This window comes from Anolis sagrei, chromosome 2 (assembly GCF_037176765.1).
Source record: "Anolis sagrei isolate rAnoSag1 chromosome 2, rAnoSag1.mat, whole genome shotgun sequence".
Lineage (NCBI taxonomy): Eukaryota > Metazoa > Chordata > Lepidosauria > Squamata > Dactyloidae > Anolis > Anolis sagrei.
Window position 1 is genome coordinate 79,518,567 of NC_090022.1, and position 15,977 is coordinate 79,534,543.

A 15,977-nucleotide genomic window follows, 5' to 3' on the forward strand; every position below is an offset into this window, starting at 1 on the left:
CCAGAGTCCACTAAGTTTGGGCAATGCTACATAGAACTTTGGTTAGCTTTAAGACAGATCGTTACCATCTTCTCTATACATCTGTGCCAGAGAAAGAAGAGAACACACACTATGATGCTAAACGTTGCATCCAAACTAGTGAGCCAAGCAAGTATGTAGTTTGCATCAGGGCAGCATAAAGGGAAAGGGGAGAAAAAGGATACTGAGGTCCCTGTTTCCATACTATATCAAAACTCCTCCCTTTGTCTGCTACTCAGATAGCTGACATGAAAGTGTAGTTCATTCTCCAGTTTTCTGGTTTATATTTAGACTGCAGATCCATAGTTATTCCAGTATTGCAGATGACGAACAAAAACTGCAGAAACAGTGGCTTGCTGCAAGCTACTTTTTCAGTTTGAAGCAGGAGTTAACTATTTCCTGCATCACAGCCACTCTGCTGTCTCTAACATAGCCAGGACTAGAGGAGTTGGAGGACATGAGTTCAAGCCACATGATGTATAAGCCTTCCTAAAATTAAGGAGGTCTAGGCCTTGCATGTTCTCGGATGGGACATTATCTGGGAGCCCTGTATGCATCCTTGAATTTAGTGGGGAAAATGTGTGATATCAAATGTAATAAAAGAAACCTAAGAGATAAATTAACTGCATATGTTAGAAATGTCTTTCTTCTTTTTAGATTAGTGTCAGTTAATTTTTAGGTACTTCAGATGGAGGGAGTGCACATGTATGTATATACACTTTGCACGTTTCATGTTCATATGGATAAATAACTTCTTCTGATGAGTCTAGCTATAGTCACTACTTATCCTCACAAATGCATTCATTTTATTTAATACTGAGAGCTTTCACAATCCAGGCAGTGTTAAAATAATAAAACTATATATAGAATATCCAGATAATGTCAAACCAAATAAAGCACAAATCCCCAGCTCAGTGAAGAACTTCATCCTCACAGCTTGAAGCCAACCAAAACGAAAGGTCTTGTGGTTACTCTGAAAAAAAAAAATAGAATTTCAAGTCAGTCCATGGCTAAACTCCAAAAATTTGCCCTGGAAAGGCCTGTTTTGTGCATTGCACATATTATATAGAAAGGTTTCAGTGAACACAATGGTAGGGCTGTTGGCGCAAGCTATTCTTGCAGAGATCTCTGACAACTTGATTACATACTCATAACTCTAGTCTAGATAGTGTGTCGGAATAGTAAATGTTTTAAAAAAACAAAGCATATACATAATAACAGCTCCATAGAATGATATAATGGTAAAATACAAAAATAATTATAATAGAATTGCAGTCTACAAAAACTGACATGTTTCAGATGCATTGACCAATATATTTACAATTTTAAAATGGTAACAGGCATATCTATCCTGCTGTCTTTTAAACTCTATAGTTTAGCTTTTAATCAATGTCATGTCCCAACTGGCATAAGATACATTATGTGAAACAGATGATAGGAATGCCAAGTTAGAGGAGTTTACTTAAAAATCCCAAAAGACAGAGGTGTTAGGCTGCTTTATTTAGACTAAGCCTCAGCTTCTCATTACTAGTATGTCTACAGAACTATTCTCACTGATTTATTTAGATGGCATATATTCACATTGTCCCCAGAGTACCTTTTAACATTACAGAAGGCAATAGCTATATTAAAAGTCATGCCCTGAAAACAAAACAACTCAAACTATTCCCACAGGAACAAGAATGCAGTATAATCTTCTACATTTCCCCATTTCTCTCTATCCTTGTGCTATTAGCCCTGTGCTGAGGGAGAGCGGAGCCTATCTTCACCTGCCTACTCACCTTTTCTTCCCTATCCACTACTAGCGAAAATGAACCTGTGGCATAGAGGAAGACAGTTCAGTGGAAATCACTAAAGTTTTGTCAGGATGCATAGAGAAACTAGTGACAATGCCAGGAGGAAATTTTGTTTTATTGCATAGGGATAGCTCATTGAACCAAGTTGTCAAAGTGAAAGAAATGCTGTGAATAGCACAAATACCCTCCTCAATTTGCCCCTTGCTTTTTTTAAAAAAGAGTTGTTTGTGTGTGTGACTAACTATGCATTATCAATCCATATTTCACAATGGAGAAGTTTCCAGTGGGTTTCTGGGCTCTGAAGTTTCAGACCCAAACACTGAAACCAAGGGATGGCCCCCGGTGATGTCATTATGTATGATGCAGCTTGTTATTCAAATACACATGGAAACAATGTATTTTTGAACAGACATCTATGCTAAAAGGACTGCTCCCAGATCAAGAGAATATAGAAGAATTACTCCTTATTTCTTGGGAAGACAGGGCAAACAGGATTTAATCTAGTTTACCTCGTTTTGGCCAGATGTAGAGCAGAGAGTGAACCCTGGTGGTATAATAACTGGGAAGGAAGAAGAAAGCTAAGGAAATACATAGACTGTCCCATAGAGTTTTTGCAAGTTGCATCGACAAATTAATCAAACTTTATGAATTGTAGCACATAGCTGCTATAGTAGTTGAGCTAGAGAGTTGTGCACAAGTTAGAAGTGAACCCACAAAAGAGGGAGAATTTGTGTCCTTGTCTTATGGAGACAATCCATGAAAAAAATAGAGATTTAAGGCCAGCCCCAGAGATCTGGAAATCCTAGTTTCCAACCATTAGGTTGGGTAACAAATGGTGAGCCTTCTGTGAATCAGAAATCTGACTAACAAAGGATTTATCATGTGTTGTCACAATTATAATACTCCAAAGAAGTAGTGCAGGGGGAAGATGAAGAAGGAGAAGTGTTGGTGAGAATATGTAATCCAATGTATAGTTAATGCTAATGAAACCAAATAGAATTTCACAGCTGATAAGCAAAAGACAGGGATGGGTAAGCTTGGGCATAAAAATCTCTGAACTAGTTGGAAAACTGATAAGAGAAATCCAGTCATCTTTACTTGCTTCTCACATACCTTTAAGACATTTGCTGCTATAAAGACTAGAAATGATATTTTAAAACAAAACATGGTGATTCATGGAATGGGGAACTTTTGATGAATATCATGCCTTAAGCAAAATCCTATAGAACATGGGCCTCTTGACGTGTCAGTCATCAGTTTTGTGATGCAGAATTAAAATAAATAGGAAAAGGAATGAAGAATGTGCTTGTATGTTTTTTACTTTATTTATTTATTTTTTGGAAAGAGAACCAATATTATTCTGGCCCATTACAGGATATGGGACTTATTTCATCTTAGTGTATAATGCATGGTATTTCCATAGAAAAAATGCAATGCAGTATGTAGGTTTTGGGGAGTGGTTATTTTTAAAGAGTGTAGAATGAATAAATGTTTAAGATTGTCAGATTTTGGGCTATAGCTAACAGACCTGTGCCTTAGAGCTTGTTCTATAGCAGGCATGGGCAAATTTCATACCACCATGTGTTTTGGACTTCAGCTCCCACAGTGCCTAACAGCTGGAAGTTCAAATCCAAAACACCTGGAGGGCCAAAGGTTGCCCATGCCTGTTCTGTAGTATAGTGCAAAACTCTATGTTCCATCTAGTCCCATCTAGTCCACACCTTGCACGCTTGATAACTGTTCTTTGAAGCATAGGAGAGAAAGGCCTGATAGAATATAAAATTATGTATTCAAAAATTAGCTTAGGAATTGGAAAGAGAAAAGTGGAAACACCAACTGATGGCTCATCTTCTTTCTCCGACTTGCAGAGGGAAAGGAACTTAATATTAACTGTTCAATATACGATTGATGACTTTAAGAATCATGCAGAAACCCTGGGAACAATGGAGCAAAAGTATTGCATGTTTTTGCTTTTAAATTATAGTTTCTGTTTAACATTCTTATTTAGAAAACTTGAGGGAGAGTGATCATAAAGAAGCATCCAGCAAATCTGCTGAACTCTCTCCAGTTCTAACTCTATGCAACAGTGTATCATAAACATGTCACTTTCTCCATGGGAACCAACATGTTTTTATTGGGAAATATATGAAATAATGTTGAAAGAGAATTATATTAGTGGCAGACCTATACATGCTGAGAAGACACAACAAATGTGCATACACAGAGAGACACATACACTCCAGTGTGGCAGAAGAGTAAATCTGAACATATGGAGCTGTTTTACACTGAATCATACCATTTGTCTATTTCAGCCCAGAACTGTCTTCTCTAACTGGTAATGATTCCTTAAAGTTTTAGGTACTTTCCCTATTGTTATCTCAGATGTTTTTAACTTTCTATGTAAGGTGGCCTTTGCCAGGGTCCCTCCAGTGGATGATCTCACTTGGGCAGATGAATCTTATCTTATATTAACAGTGGAATAGGATGTTGAGAGACACATCTTATGGAAGCTCAACCACATTCTGGACCATGCTATTTTGCTATAGGCAGATGTAGGAGGTTTTTCCCCCCTTTCCCTCCCCCCCTTCCTATTGACTTACATTGGAAGTTGATTAAGTAGGCCATCTCTAGGACTGGCATAGAGTTGCACTAATTTTGAGGGACATCTTGCATATGACTTTCTCTGATGGAGTTATATTACCTAAGTATATAGATTACCAGTGGAGTATTAGTGCCATAACTTCTATCACACCACCAGAGTAGCAACACTGCTTCCAAGGATCCTTCAGCCTCATTGAGAGTAGATTCTATATGAAAATTATTTTCTTTTTCTTCACTTACCACTCTATCTGTATTTGGATGTTTGCTGTGTTTTATTCAGCTCATTATTTTAAAAGGATGGCAATTTAAAATGCATACAATTTCCCCAAGCAGATGAATGATTGGAAGACTAATTTATTCAGGTTCCTGGTATGGATAACTTTATTATAATTAGAGGAATTCTGAAAAGGCAAAAACAAACGGCTTATAAAAATAACAAATCTATAAATTATAAAATATGTGTAATGTTAAGGGAAACATCACTGAAATATCGCAAACTTCAAAAAACATTTAAACAAATTATAAAATAAGATTTTTTAAAAAATACTTTATGAACAGAAAAACTATTTTATTTAAAATATTAATAAATTTTATTGTATTAAAATAACAAAATAGTTAACAGATTGAGTCAGAATCTTGCCAAAAATAAGAAAATGTGAGAGAATCCTAGGTAGGCTTAACTAATCTATTGAGTAAATGACACTTAGAAGGGCTTGGGTTTGGGTAGATGATGTTACATATACGTACACAGAGAGACAGACAGACAGACAAAGCCCATGCTCTATTTCAGGAGTCTGGAATTCTATATATGTTTTCATCAGTATGTTAAGGGATTGTTAGATACTGGGACCTGAAGAGTCATCTTCTGGGATGCATAAATATAAAACTTGCAAGTTGAGAACAATCAAAAGCAATTTTTAGGCCCAGAAAATAAATAAATACATGTTATGTATAGGAAAAGAGCTGCTGTTATTATGGCTGGAAAGATGAACATTTGCAAATATTTTTGTCATTGGTTTCTAAATTAATATCAAGAATACATTTAAATACTGACAGGGTAATTACATGTTTCAGTGCTTTGTTTATGTGATTTCAGAATGATGTGTTATTAAAGAACTATTCTGTATGTAACACATTTCCTCACTTTTATTTTCTTCTAGCTTATTACGCCTCATGCAATCAGAGTTCAAACACCACCCCGGCACATCCCTGGCGTAGTTGAAGTAACATTATCTTACAAGTCGAAGCAGTTCTGTAAGGGTACACCTGGAAGATTCATCTACACAGGTAAGATAGATAATTTTAACTGATAATATAATAGGGAAAGTGTCAGTTATATTGCTGCTTTAGATTGAATATTACTACAATGTTTTGCCAAATTAAAGCAGATTCTTCCACCACAATTTGATTTTAATCTAGCACCCCACTCTTTTACTTCATGATAACAATTATGTAACACCTAGTCTTGTCAAACAGCAACACATATATTGATTTGGAAGATTTCCTGGTTATGTGCCGGCTGGCAAAACTGTCTGTGAGTTGAGCCTTTTTCATCTTGTCAGTGCAATCCTCTCACATATTGATTGAATAACAACAACAACAACAATAATAATAACAATAACAGTTGGAGCAATTGCACAAATTGAACACTTAATAATACAGCCTTGTCCAAAATTCCCATAAATGGTTGTTGTACCATTCTATACTTATCCAAAGGGGGGGGGGGAGGTGAAAGAAACATAATAAAATTGCATTTATGCATGCTTGTAGTGTATTGGAAGCATCTCCACTTTTGTCATAATACTAGAACAACTGAATAGCGGGAGAGTTAGAATGTGTAACTGTGGAATTTATTACCAAAGGATATCAAATGGTTGCCAACTTGGACAGATTTGAAGAGGGATTGAATAAATTCAAGGGTCTAATCATAGCTATGATGACTACATAGTTCTTTAGTATGAGGTGCAATGTGGTTCTTCCTGTTCATTGGGGAGCATAAGCAGAGTGAAATGATGGTGCTGCACTGTTTCCTGACTTGTGGCAACATCATAATCCTAATTGCTGTTGTTACTTTTGTTGTTGTTAACCTACCATTTTCCACATCTGGGACTAAAGGTGGCTTGTAACAATTAAAAACAAACATAGACAAACATTTCCAGTAAACAAAAGTTAAAATTATTATTTCCTGAACAGAACAGAAAATACTGTTTCTGTTGTACAAAATTCTATTTTCTGCACATAGGTATTTAGCACAGAATGATGGCAGAATTGCAAATACTGTATGACCTCCAATTATTTTTTGTAGCTGGAAGAAAAATTACTGTCTTTGAGAAGAAAAATTCCAACTGTAGCTAGGAAGATGCTCCCAGAAAGATAGTGGGGAAGGTGGGAAGTGATTGTGCCCACCAGGTGCTCCTGTTGGGTAGAGGGAACAGAAGAAAGGGCCTTCCCTGAAAACCTCAAAACATAGGCACATTCATATTGGAGAGTATGGTCATTCAAATTACCTGACTCTGAACTGTATAGAGCTTTATACATCATAAGCACATTGAATTGGGAAATTAATGGTCAGCCAGTAAAGCTATTGCAATTGGGGGTTGTGTGCTCCCTGTTAACAGTCTAGCTACAGATATTTGGACCAACTTAAGTTCCTAAATATTCTTCAAAGGGAACCCTGCCTAGACAGTTTTACCCTAATCCAAACATGTCCAGGTCTGAAATCTAAAAGAATGGGCAACGTTGCCATACAAGCTTTTAAATGTACAAATTCCCTCCTGCTCGCCACCATAAACTAGGCTTCTAACTCAGAACTAAATCCAGGAGCAAACCAAGAAGTGAACCAATAAATGTAACTCCTTCCAACAAGACTGAATCCCTAGTACCTGGTTTGACCTTTGACTGACCAAGAATACCCATCTTGTCTGGATTAAATTTAAATCTGTTCACTTATGCTTTGGTTTTTTTTTAATGAAGCATTGCACCCACCCCTGCACTTCTCATCTGGGGAAATGCCTCCAAGCCCTTTAAACAAAATGCAAAAATGGAGCAAGCTTGCCGATCAGTTTTAGTTAATTGAAAATTATAGGATTGACCCAAGAGGAAAATTTCGTTTGCACTCCAATCACTATTACAAATTAAGGAAAATTACTACAATTTTGTTTAGCTAAGGTTTCACACTGAGTTCACAAAATTAGCTCAGCCATCCTGACAAAGTCAGCACTTTGTTAGTGATCAGGAGAAGGGGGTGGAATGATCGACTGTGGTGTGTACAAACGAAGCATAGAAAAAGCTATGATGCTTTACAGAACCAGGCCAAGTGGTTTTAATTAGGATTATTAGTTCATTGTAAATTGTGAAGAACAATCAAACTAGCAGATTAGTTGTTTCTTTAAAGCTAAAATTTCTTGTTATTCATTTTTCCCATGAGAACTTCTTTTAACTCCCACATAGCCCCGTTACAAAAAACAAAACAAAGCAAAACAAAAACACATACACGAAGATGTCTCATTGTCAGCCTACAGGAAATGTACCAATTGGATGTTCTGATACTGTAACATTCCACAGCAGCGTTCCAGTCGATGGGAGTTTTTCCACAATGTTTGTCAGTGAATTCGGTGTTCTGGAACGTTTTACAAAACCACAGAGGCCAAATGTTTTCTCAGAGGAGTTTGGCCTCTGTTTTTGGCTGAAAACAGTGAGGCATCACTTGGTGTTTATTTACTCTGCAACTGAGAATGAGAAAAGGGAACAGACAAGGAAGGAAAAGAGGAGGGAAAACCAGGGGCGGCAAATAGTAAGAGAATCATTCAGGCATACTTGCCTTCCTGGTGAAAATATCTTATCCATTAATGGCCCCATTTTGTGGTTAGGTCTCATTTAGAAGAAATTATTTTTAATCAGCATTCAACAAAATATCCCCTCAAGCCACCTGGCTGTAAACCGACCCCCCCCCCCCCCCCCCATTGCTGTTAAGTAGTTGAGACTCTAAGACAATGTTAGTGGTCCATTAATTTTAGTCCTCTTCCCCTCCCCTCCTTTTAACTGCCAAAAACTTAGACATTCATCTGTGAATACATGTCCCATCAAAGAAGTAAGATCTTGTGTGCAAGGAAAAATGTTTGCTTTTTTTAAAAATTGTAACCATTATACTGCTTCATTGAAAGAGGAGTTTTTTGTTTTTCTGCCCAAAGCATTTCATGAATAGTCACATGGAAAACATATAACCTCTGGAAATTTTTTTGTGACGTCTGCATGTAGAACCTGGAGTTACATGTACAAATGTTTGGATTACGCACAACGAGTTATTTGCTAATTCCTCATGAAACAGAACTACTTTCCTGAGGCAGCCACCTTGGCATTCAGGGGGTCCCTCGGAGTCATGTATAATCTATGGGCCAAACTTTGTCCATGAGCTGTCAGTTTAATAGCTGATTGACCAACTGCATGTGATAATTTGAACAGGTTGCAGTTTTTATGCACTTTGTTTTGAAAGTATAAATATTCAATATTTTCTTTCACGTGATTGCAATAGACTTTGCACTATTTAGCAGTTTTATGCTATTTCTATGAGAGAATATGGCATTTGCAAGTGCTCATCATTTGTTTTAAATCAGTTTTTCATTTAAGTGGATTTAGTTCAATCTTGTACATAACACAATTGAACACCTTAAAAGAAATGTTGCTTTGCTTTACATCTTGCTTGATATCAATGGCCAGTGGATCATCAAAAATGTGAAATCCATTGTTACATTTGTTGAAGCATTCTGAATAATTTTGATATATGAAGGAGAGATTGCCTATGAGAGGAAACAGCTTAAAACTGTGTATTGCTCTGCTGAATTCAAGGCGTTCTTCAAGCCAGTGAACAGCAGGCTGAACAGGAACATAAATTATTGACATCAACCTGAGGTCATGAACAAAAATGTGGTCCATTGTAGAGAAGCACTTGTGAAAAGTGGTCTGTTCCTTTCTGTGCTTCACGTGACTTTGATACATGTATATATAGGCAGTACTTTAGAAATCAAAAAGCCCCCCCCCCTCCCCAATATCATGCTCATAATATTGTTACATTGACACTATGGCGGAATGGATAAATAAATAAATAAATAAATAAATGATTGTACCAGTATATTTTGTGCCCTTCCATAGAGAAACTTAAAGAGGGGTGTTTATGTTATAAACATATTTACTTTCCCCCCTTCCTGTATAGATTTGGCCTGTAAAAAATCACTGAAGAGAAAAACTCCTTTTCAAATAAAATTTTGCATACTGTTTTTATAGGAGCTGATGTTAGTGTCCTTTGGAATCTGAACATCTGGATGTGTGGCCAGTTGCATTGTATGGCTACCTAACTGGTCTTTAATCCAATATTGTTGTTTGTTGGTGATTTAACTAAAAGCCAACACTGCCACTGGCAAGCACAGCCAAGTAAGAATGATCCGGGGGTGATGACAAAGAAGGGTAAATCAGGAAAATGAGACGCAGGGTGAGAGGCAGTATGAAGAATGAAGCTGGAGCTGCTTTGGAGGGCTTAGATGTGGGGCAAGGAATCACAGAGGGCTTGGGTGTGCAGGAGGGGGGGGGGAGAGGAAAGGAAAGTTTACTGACTTGAGAATTCACTTTTCTGCTCTGGGAGTGTGTTTTTTGTATGTGAATGCCAACTAATGAGCTTGGAGAAGAAAATACATAATTCTAATCATTCCCAGTAATGCTTCAAATGTTAATGAAAGTTTTGTTTTCTTTTTTTACTGCCTTGACTGTTGGAAACAGTGACCAGTAAAATGGAAATTTCTGTATAATATTTTGATCTGACTAGTCCTGTAGTGTCTTCAACTCTTAGGGTCCCAGAGCCAGTTATTCCATGGCCTGTTTGGTCAAAACAGATACTACAACTGGGCCCAAGAAGACCCTAGAGTAGAGCTTTCCAACATTTTCATGTTGGTGACACACTTTTTAGACATGTATCCTTTCATGACATAGTAATTCAATTTTAGTTGCAAACTGGAGGTTAAACCAGCTCCTTATAAGATTTTAATACTATATATAATATTTACTGTGTAAACGAGATTTGTCTTTTTTTCCTTTACACTTCTTATGTACTAGAGTTGGTTCTTGTGTAGTTTCCTCTATAGCCACTCCATGTGGTTCATCACAAACATCATTGTCAACAGATTTTCTTTTCTTAGTTAGAAAGTCATCCATTTTTGTGGCAATTGCTGCTACTCAATCAACACATTGTGCAAATTATTCAAGTTGTAATAGTACTACACTTGAATAGTACAAGCACTCTCCTTCTGTAGTGTTTAAACCTCTCTAGAGCAGCGGTTCTCAACCTGGGGGTCGCGACCCCCCGGGGGGTCGTTTGGCCATTTTCTGGGGGTCGCCAAGCCGCATTGGCTAGCCACGCCCCCTCCAAAATGGCGGCCGACCCACAAGCCAATGGCACTCCTGATAGGGATAGCGGCAGCCCTTTCCCAGCCCAACAATAATCGCATGTCTTCCCGGAGTGGCGGAGGCAGCGGCATCCTACCTCTGAACACCTCCACCGTCGAGCTGCTGCTGCAGGCCTAGAGGAGCAGCTGCAACCCAGCAGCAGCAGCTCGACGGAGGCTGATGGAAGTCCTCCCCTGCCTGCCAATGGCTCCTGGAAAAGTGGGAGAGGAGGCCTTTCCTCCGCTCTCTCTCTCTCAGCAGAGCAACCCAGCTAGAGAGAGAGGAAGATAAAGGGTATGCATGCAGGGAAAGGGCGAAGGAAAGAAAGGTGCCCACGGAGTGAGGGAGAAAAAAGGGAGAAAAAAGGAAAAGCACGCACAAGATGAGAGAGAAGGAGAGAAAGGCACGCAGAGGGTGAGGGAGAAGGAAAAAAGGCAGGCGGGGGCAAGGGGGGGGTGGAAAGGCACACATGGGGCGAGGGAGGAGAGCCATCCCCAGGCCAGCGGAGAAGCTGCGAACGGAGAAGCTCCGTGCTGCAAACGGCCCCTGAGTTGTTGCAGCAGCGTTTGCAGGCGCCTCCCAGGGGATAGCTGTGGCAGGAAGGAAAACACTGGCTCCCAATCTCCAAGGTCTGTTTTCCCCAGAGCCCCCAGTATTCTCTTTGTGTTCATGGGTGTTCTCTGTGCCAAGTTTAGTCCAATTCCATGGCTGTTGGGGTTTCAGAATGCTCTTTGATTGCAGAGAACTATAAATCCCAGGCAGCTCCCAATCTCCAAGGTCTGTTTTCCCCAGAGCCCCCAGTATTCTCTTTGTGTTCATGGGTTCTCTGTGCCAAGTTTAGTCCAATTCCATGGCTGTTGCGGTTTCAGAATGCTCTTTGATTGCAGAGTTCCCTTCCACACAGCTGAATGAAATCCCACATTGTCTGCTTTGAACTGGATTATCTGTGTCCACACAGTCAGATAATCCACTTCAGTGTGTATTTTATGCAGCTGTATGGAAGGTTCCCCAGATAACCCAGTCCCCTTCCACACAGCTGAATGAAATCCCACATTGTCTGCTTTGAACTGGATTATCTGAGTCCACACAGCCAGATAATCCACTTCAGTGTCTATTTTATGCAGCTGTATGGAAGGGGACCCAGATAACCCAGGCCCCTTCCACACAGCTCAAGTTTGGTCCAATTTAATTGTGGTTGGATTTCAGAATGCTCTTTGATGGCTGGGGAACTAAACACCCCAAGAAGTCCCAAATGCCAAGGTCTATTTTCCCCAAACTCCACCAGTCTTCAGATTTGGGCATACTGAGTATTTGTGCCAAGTTCTGTCCAGATCCATAGTAATTTGGGTTCACTGTGCTCTCTGGATGTAGGTGGACTATCTCTCCCATAATTCACTATCAATTGCCCCCAACCCCCTCCAGTATTTTCTATTGACCATTAGGGTTCTGTGTGCCAAGTTTGGTCCAGGTCTGTATTTGGGGGGGGGGGGGTGTCTCTGTGGTCTCTGGAAGTCAGAGCTGCATCAGTTGAAGATACTTCACATCCCATCATCCGTTGCCCACACTCCCCCAAACATATTGTTTTTGTGATTAATCACTATGCTTTAATTATGTTCAATTTGTAACAATGGAAATACATCCTTCATATCAGACATTTACATTACATTTCATAACAGTAGCAAAATTACTGTTATGAAGTAGCAACGAAAATGTGGTTGGGGGTCACCACAACATGAGGAATTTTATTTAGGGGTCACGGCATTAGAAAGGTTGAGAACCACTGCTCTAGAGGTTTTTGAACAGAGGCTGGATAGCCCGGCTGAAGGAGGTTGGACTGAATGCCCTTTGGGAGTATCTTCCAGTGGAGTCTCCTTCTCTGGAAGTTTTTGAACTGGGACTGGATGGCTGTCTGTTGGGAGAGCTTTAACTGTCTCTTCCTGCCTGACTGAAGGGGGTTGGACTGGATGCCCTGAGTGTCTCTTCTAATTCTGTGCTTTCCTTCCCACTGTGGGCCCCTTATTCCTGATGCTTTCTTTTTCCTATTCCTTCCAACCCCCCCCCCCCCCCCTCACTGTGTCTGAAGCCATGGGTTGGGCCACTCTCATTGGTGAGGTGGAGAGCTGAGGAGAAGGATGGTGCGACCTCAGACTCAGTATTGCCTGAGTCACCGCTGTTGCTTCTACTGCTGCCTCCTCCTTTTCCAAGGCCGGCCAACTTGCTACTTCCAAGCAGCTGCCAGGCAACCTTTGTTCATGGGGACGGGGATGGGGATGGGGATGGGGAAGCATTTTTCATGAGACATACCTAGGGCTACAGAAGACACACTAGTACCGATATATCCCAACACACAATTTGGAAAGCTATTAAGCATGTGCAATCCATGGTTCTAAATGGTTCTAAAGTATTTACAAAACTAAGTTCTGCTTATGAAAACTAGGGGGTGCTGGTGCTTTGCTTCTACAGTGTTGCTAAAGTTCTGGTGGTGAAAATTTCAGAACTCTAACAAAACTTTCAAAATTTCATTATTATTTCATTATTGATGATTTTTATGACAGAACCTATTAGGAACTGCCATTATAATGAAATTTTGAAAGTTGTGTTAAAGTTCTGAAATTTTCACCACCAGAACTTTAGCAACACTGTCGAAGCAAAGCACCAGCGCCTCCTAGTTTTCACCACCGGAATGTTAGTTTTATAAGTACTTTAGAACCATTTAGAACCATGGATTGCACATGCCTAAAAATTATGCCTAGGACATAAGAGGGGGGGGGGGGAAACCTGTTGGGTATTCATAAGCTAGACTTTCACTTTGAAGCACGTTCAAGTGACCTAAAGTAGTGGTGGTAGTAACAACAGTTTTTAAATTTACATTTTTAAAAATGACAGTAATGGCATGCACTTCCTTTGTGCCAAAGAATGTGTCCGTGGACACTGGGGATGCTGTTTTTTTGAGCTTAGCTCAGTTCTAATTTGGAAAGTAATGAGAAAACCTTCATGCATTGGGGATGTTTTATATTTCACTGGGTATGTGTATAAACAGTCCCACAACTTTTAACCCACACCGAGAAAGTGTTTCTCCTAACATAGAATTGTAGCATTCTTGCAACTTTGTTGAAGTATTTTCCATGAGAGATTTTTCCTCTTTTCTTGTCAATTGTTTTCTTAGTTCTCCAAAGATGGATAGCCAACAAAATATTTCTCTTTCTTTCTTTCTCTTTCTTTTTAAAAATAAAGTACTGTTGTTGGCTGAAATAATAAGAAACAGACCGGCAGGCAAGTCCACACCGGCCTCAAAAACACCTCCCTCCCAACACCAGCTGCTTAATCCTTATTTCAACTAACCTTGACCAAAACAGCAGGAGGACTTAGTTCTGAAACGTGATTAAGTTGAAGTGGCTGTTGTGATAATACACATCCTTTTTAGTTTTACAATGTACCACTTAGAAAGAGGAAAAATATTTTTGGTTTGCATCTTAATTCAAACTTACTTGATTAGAATTTGCTTTTCTTTATGCTACAGTAATTACTGTACAATACATAAAGCTTCACTGCATTGTTTTCAGTATTTCAATACTGTTTGTAAAAAATGGAAATATAAGGAAATTTAATATGCACAAAGTGCATATATTAGAGACAATGATATGCAAAATGCATTGTATTAAGAGAAATTGTTTTCATGAATGCATGTAGTAGACTCAATATGTAGAAAAATAATATATTATGGCAAATTAATACAAAAAGTACTAGTATAGATTTTAAGTAGACTTTTTTAAAAAAATGTACACTCATGTGGAAACAAAAGGAGACAAACTTTGGTCTGGATATATGGAACTCAAAGTACAACCAAAATTGATAGACCAACCCATTCCTATTCCTACCCTAGTAGTACTTGTTATTATTCAGTTAAGAATGCTTGGCAGCTTATTAGTTTAAATGAAGACTAAAAGCCAACATCACTGGAAAAAAATGAGAAACATTCCTTAGCATAAGTAAAACATCTCCAAGAGATATCTAAATGCCCTTTGTTTTAGATACAAAAAATGTCCTGTGTGATTTCTTGCTGAGTGAATAAAAAGATGAGACTCTGGAATCAAAATAGTTTTAAAAGTTAGGTTGAAGCCAGTGCTGCTCCAGCTTTTGTTTTATTCCTCCTGTTGTGCATTAAATAGGCAAAAATGAAGAACTTGAATCATACTGTCTAGATTTTCCAATTAAGCATACTTGTTCTTGTTGTGACAATGATGTTTTGTTAAAGGACAGATAATCTAATCAGATCCATGTACTCAAATTTAAGATCACCTCTATTAATAGTAACTGATTAACATATCGCTTAATATAAGGGGTGGTGGTGGTGGTGGAATAATACCATATGCTCTAAACTTCTTAAATAATTCGAAGCATTAGTGAAATAGTGAAATACCTCCCTCCTCTCATTTAATTCATCATCATCATCATCATCATCAATACCCCACCTTTCTCCCCATGGGGACTCAAGGCAGCTAACTCTCCACACTAGACAAGTTCAAAAGGTGTAATACAAAAATTTAAAAACAGTTAAATAGTTTACAGATCTAATTATGTCCATGTTCTCTATCACTGGTACCATATGCCATCCTTCCCATTCCTCTCATGATAATTCTGTCAGCTTCTCAGAGGCCAAGGTTCTTTAACTTGGATTTGTAGTACATTCTTCAAAAAGATATAGTTGTACAATACAGTCCAAAAATACAACAATATTAAAATTACACAAATAAAACAGCCTAAAAGCACAATCAATAGGGCTGGAAAGAATGTATTGAACTTAAAAAAAGGGGGTCTAAGAACTTAAAGTTATTGACCCCTTTTATCAGTACTGACTCAGTACTGGTACAGCATTTTCATTGGCTCGTATGTTTTCGATGTAAAGAATTGAGTTTATGAGAACATACTTATGAATCCCAGCTCTATAGTGCTAAAGCTCTAGATGGTAAATTCTAATCAAACCATACTAGAATCAATTCTTCAGTCATTCTTCAGCAAAAATTCAATCATGCCAAGCACTGGTGCCCAGTGCCACCTTCTGGAATTGGCTGTACAGACCATCCCAGGTAGGCATACAGTGACTAAAATCATTTGAAATGCAACTTACTG

General features: G+C 38.7%; 1 protein-coding gene across 5 annotated transcripts in view; it reads left to right on the forward strand.

Moving 5' to 3' along the window:
- The window catches only part of EBF1 (EBF transcription factor 1), a 428,098-nt gene that overhangs the window by 332,485 nt on the left and 79,636 nt on the right, over window positions 1–15,977 (forward strand). For all 5 annotated transcript variants that reach the window (XM_060765565.2, XM_060765563.2, XM_060765560.2 and 2 more), the window contains exon 10: window positions 5,576–5,702. In XM_060765565.2, the coding sequence (XP_060621548.1) occupies window positions 5,576–5,702 (127 nt within the window). The remainder of the gene's footprint in view (window positions 1–5,575; window positions 5,703–15,977) is intronic.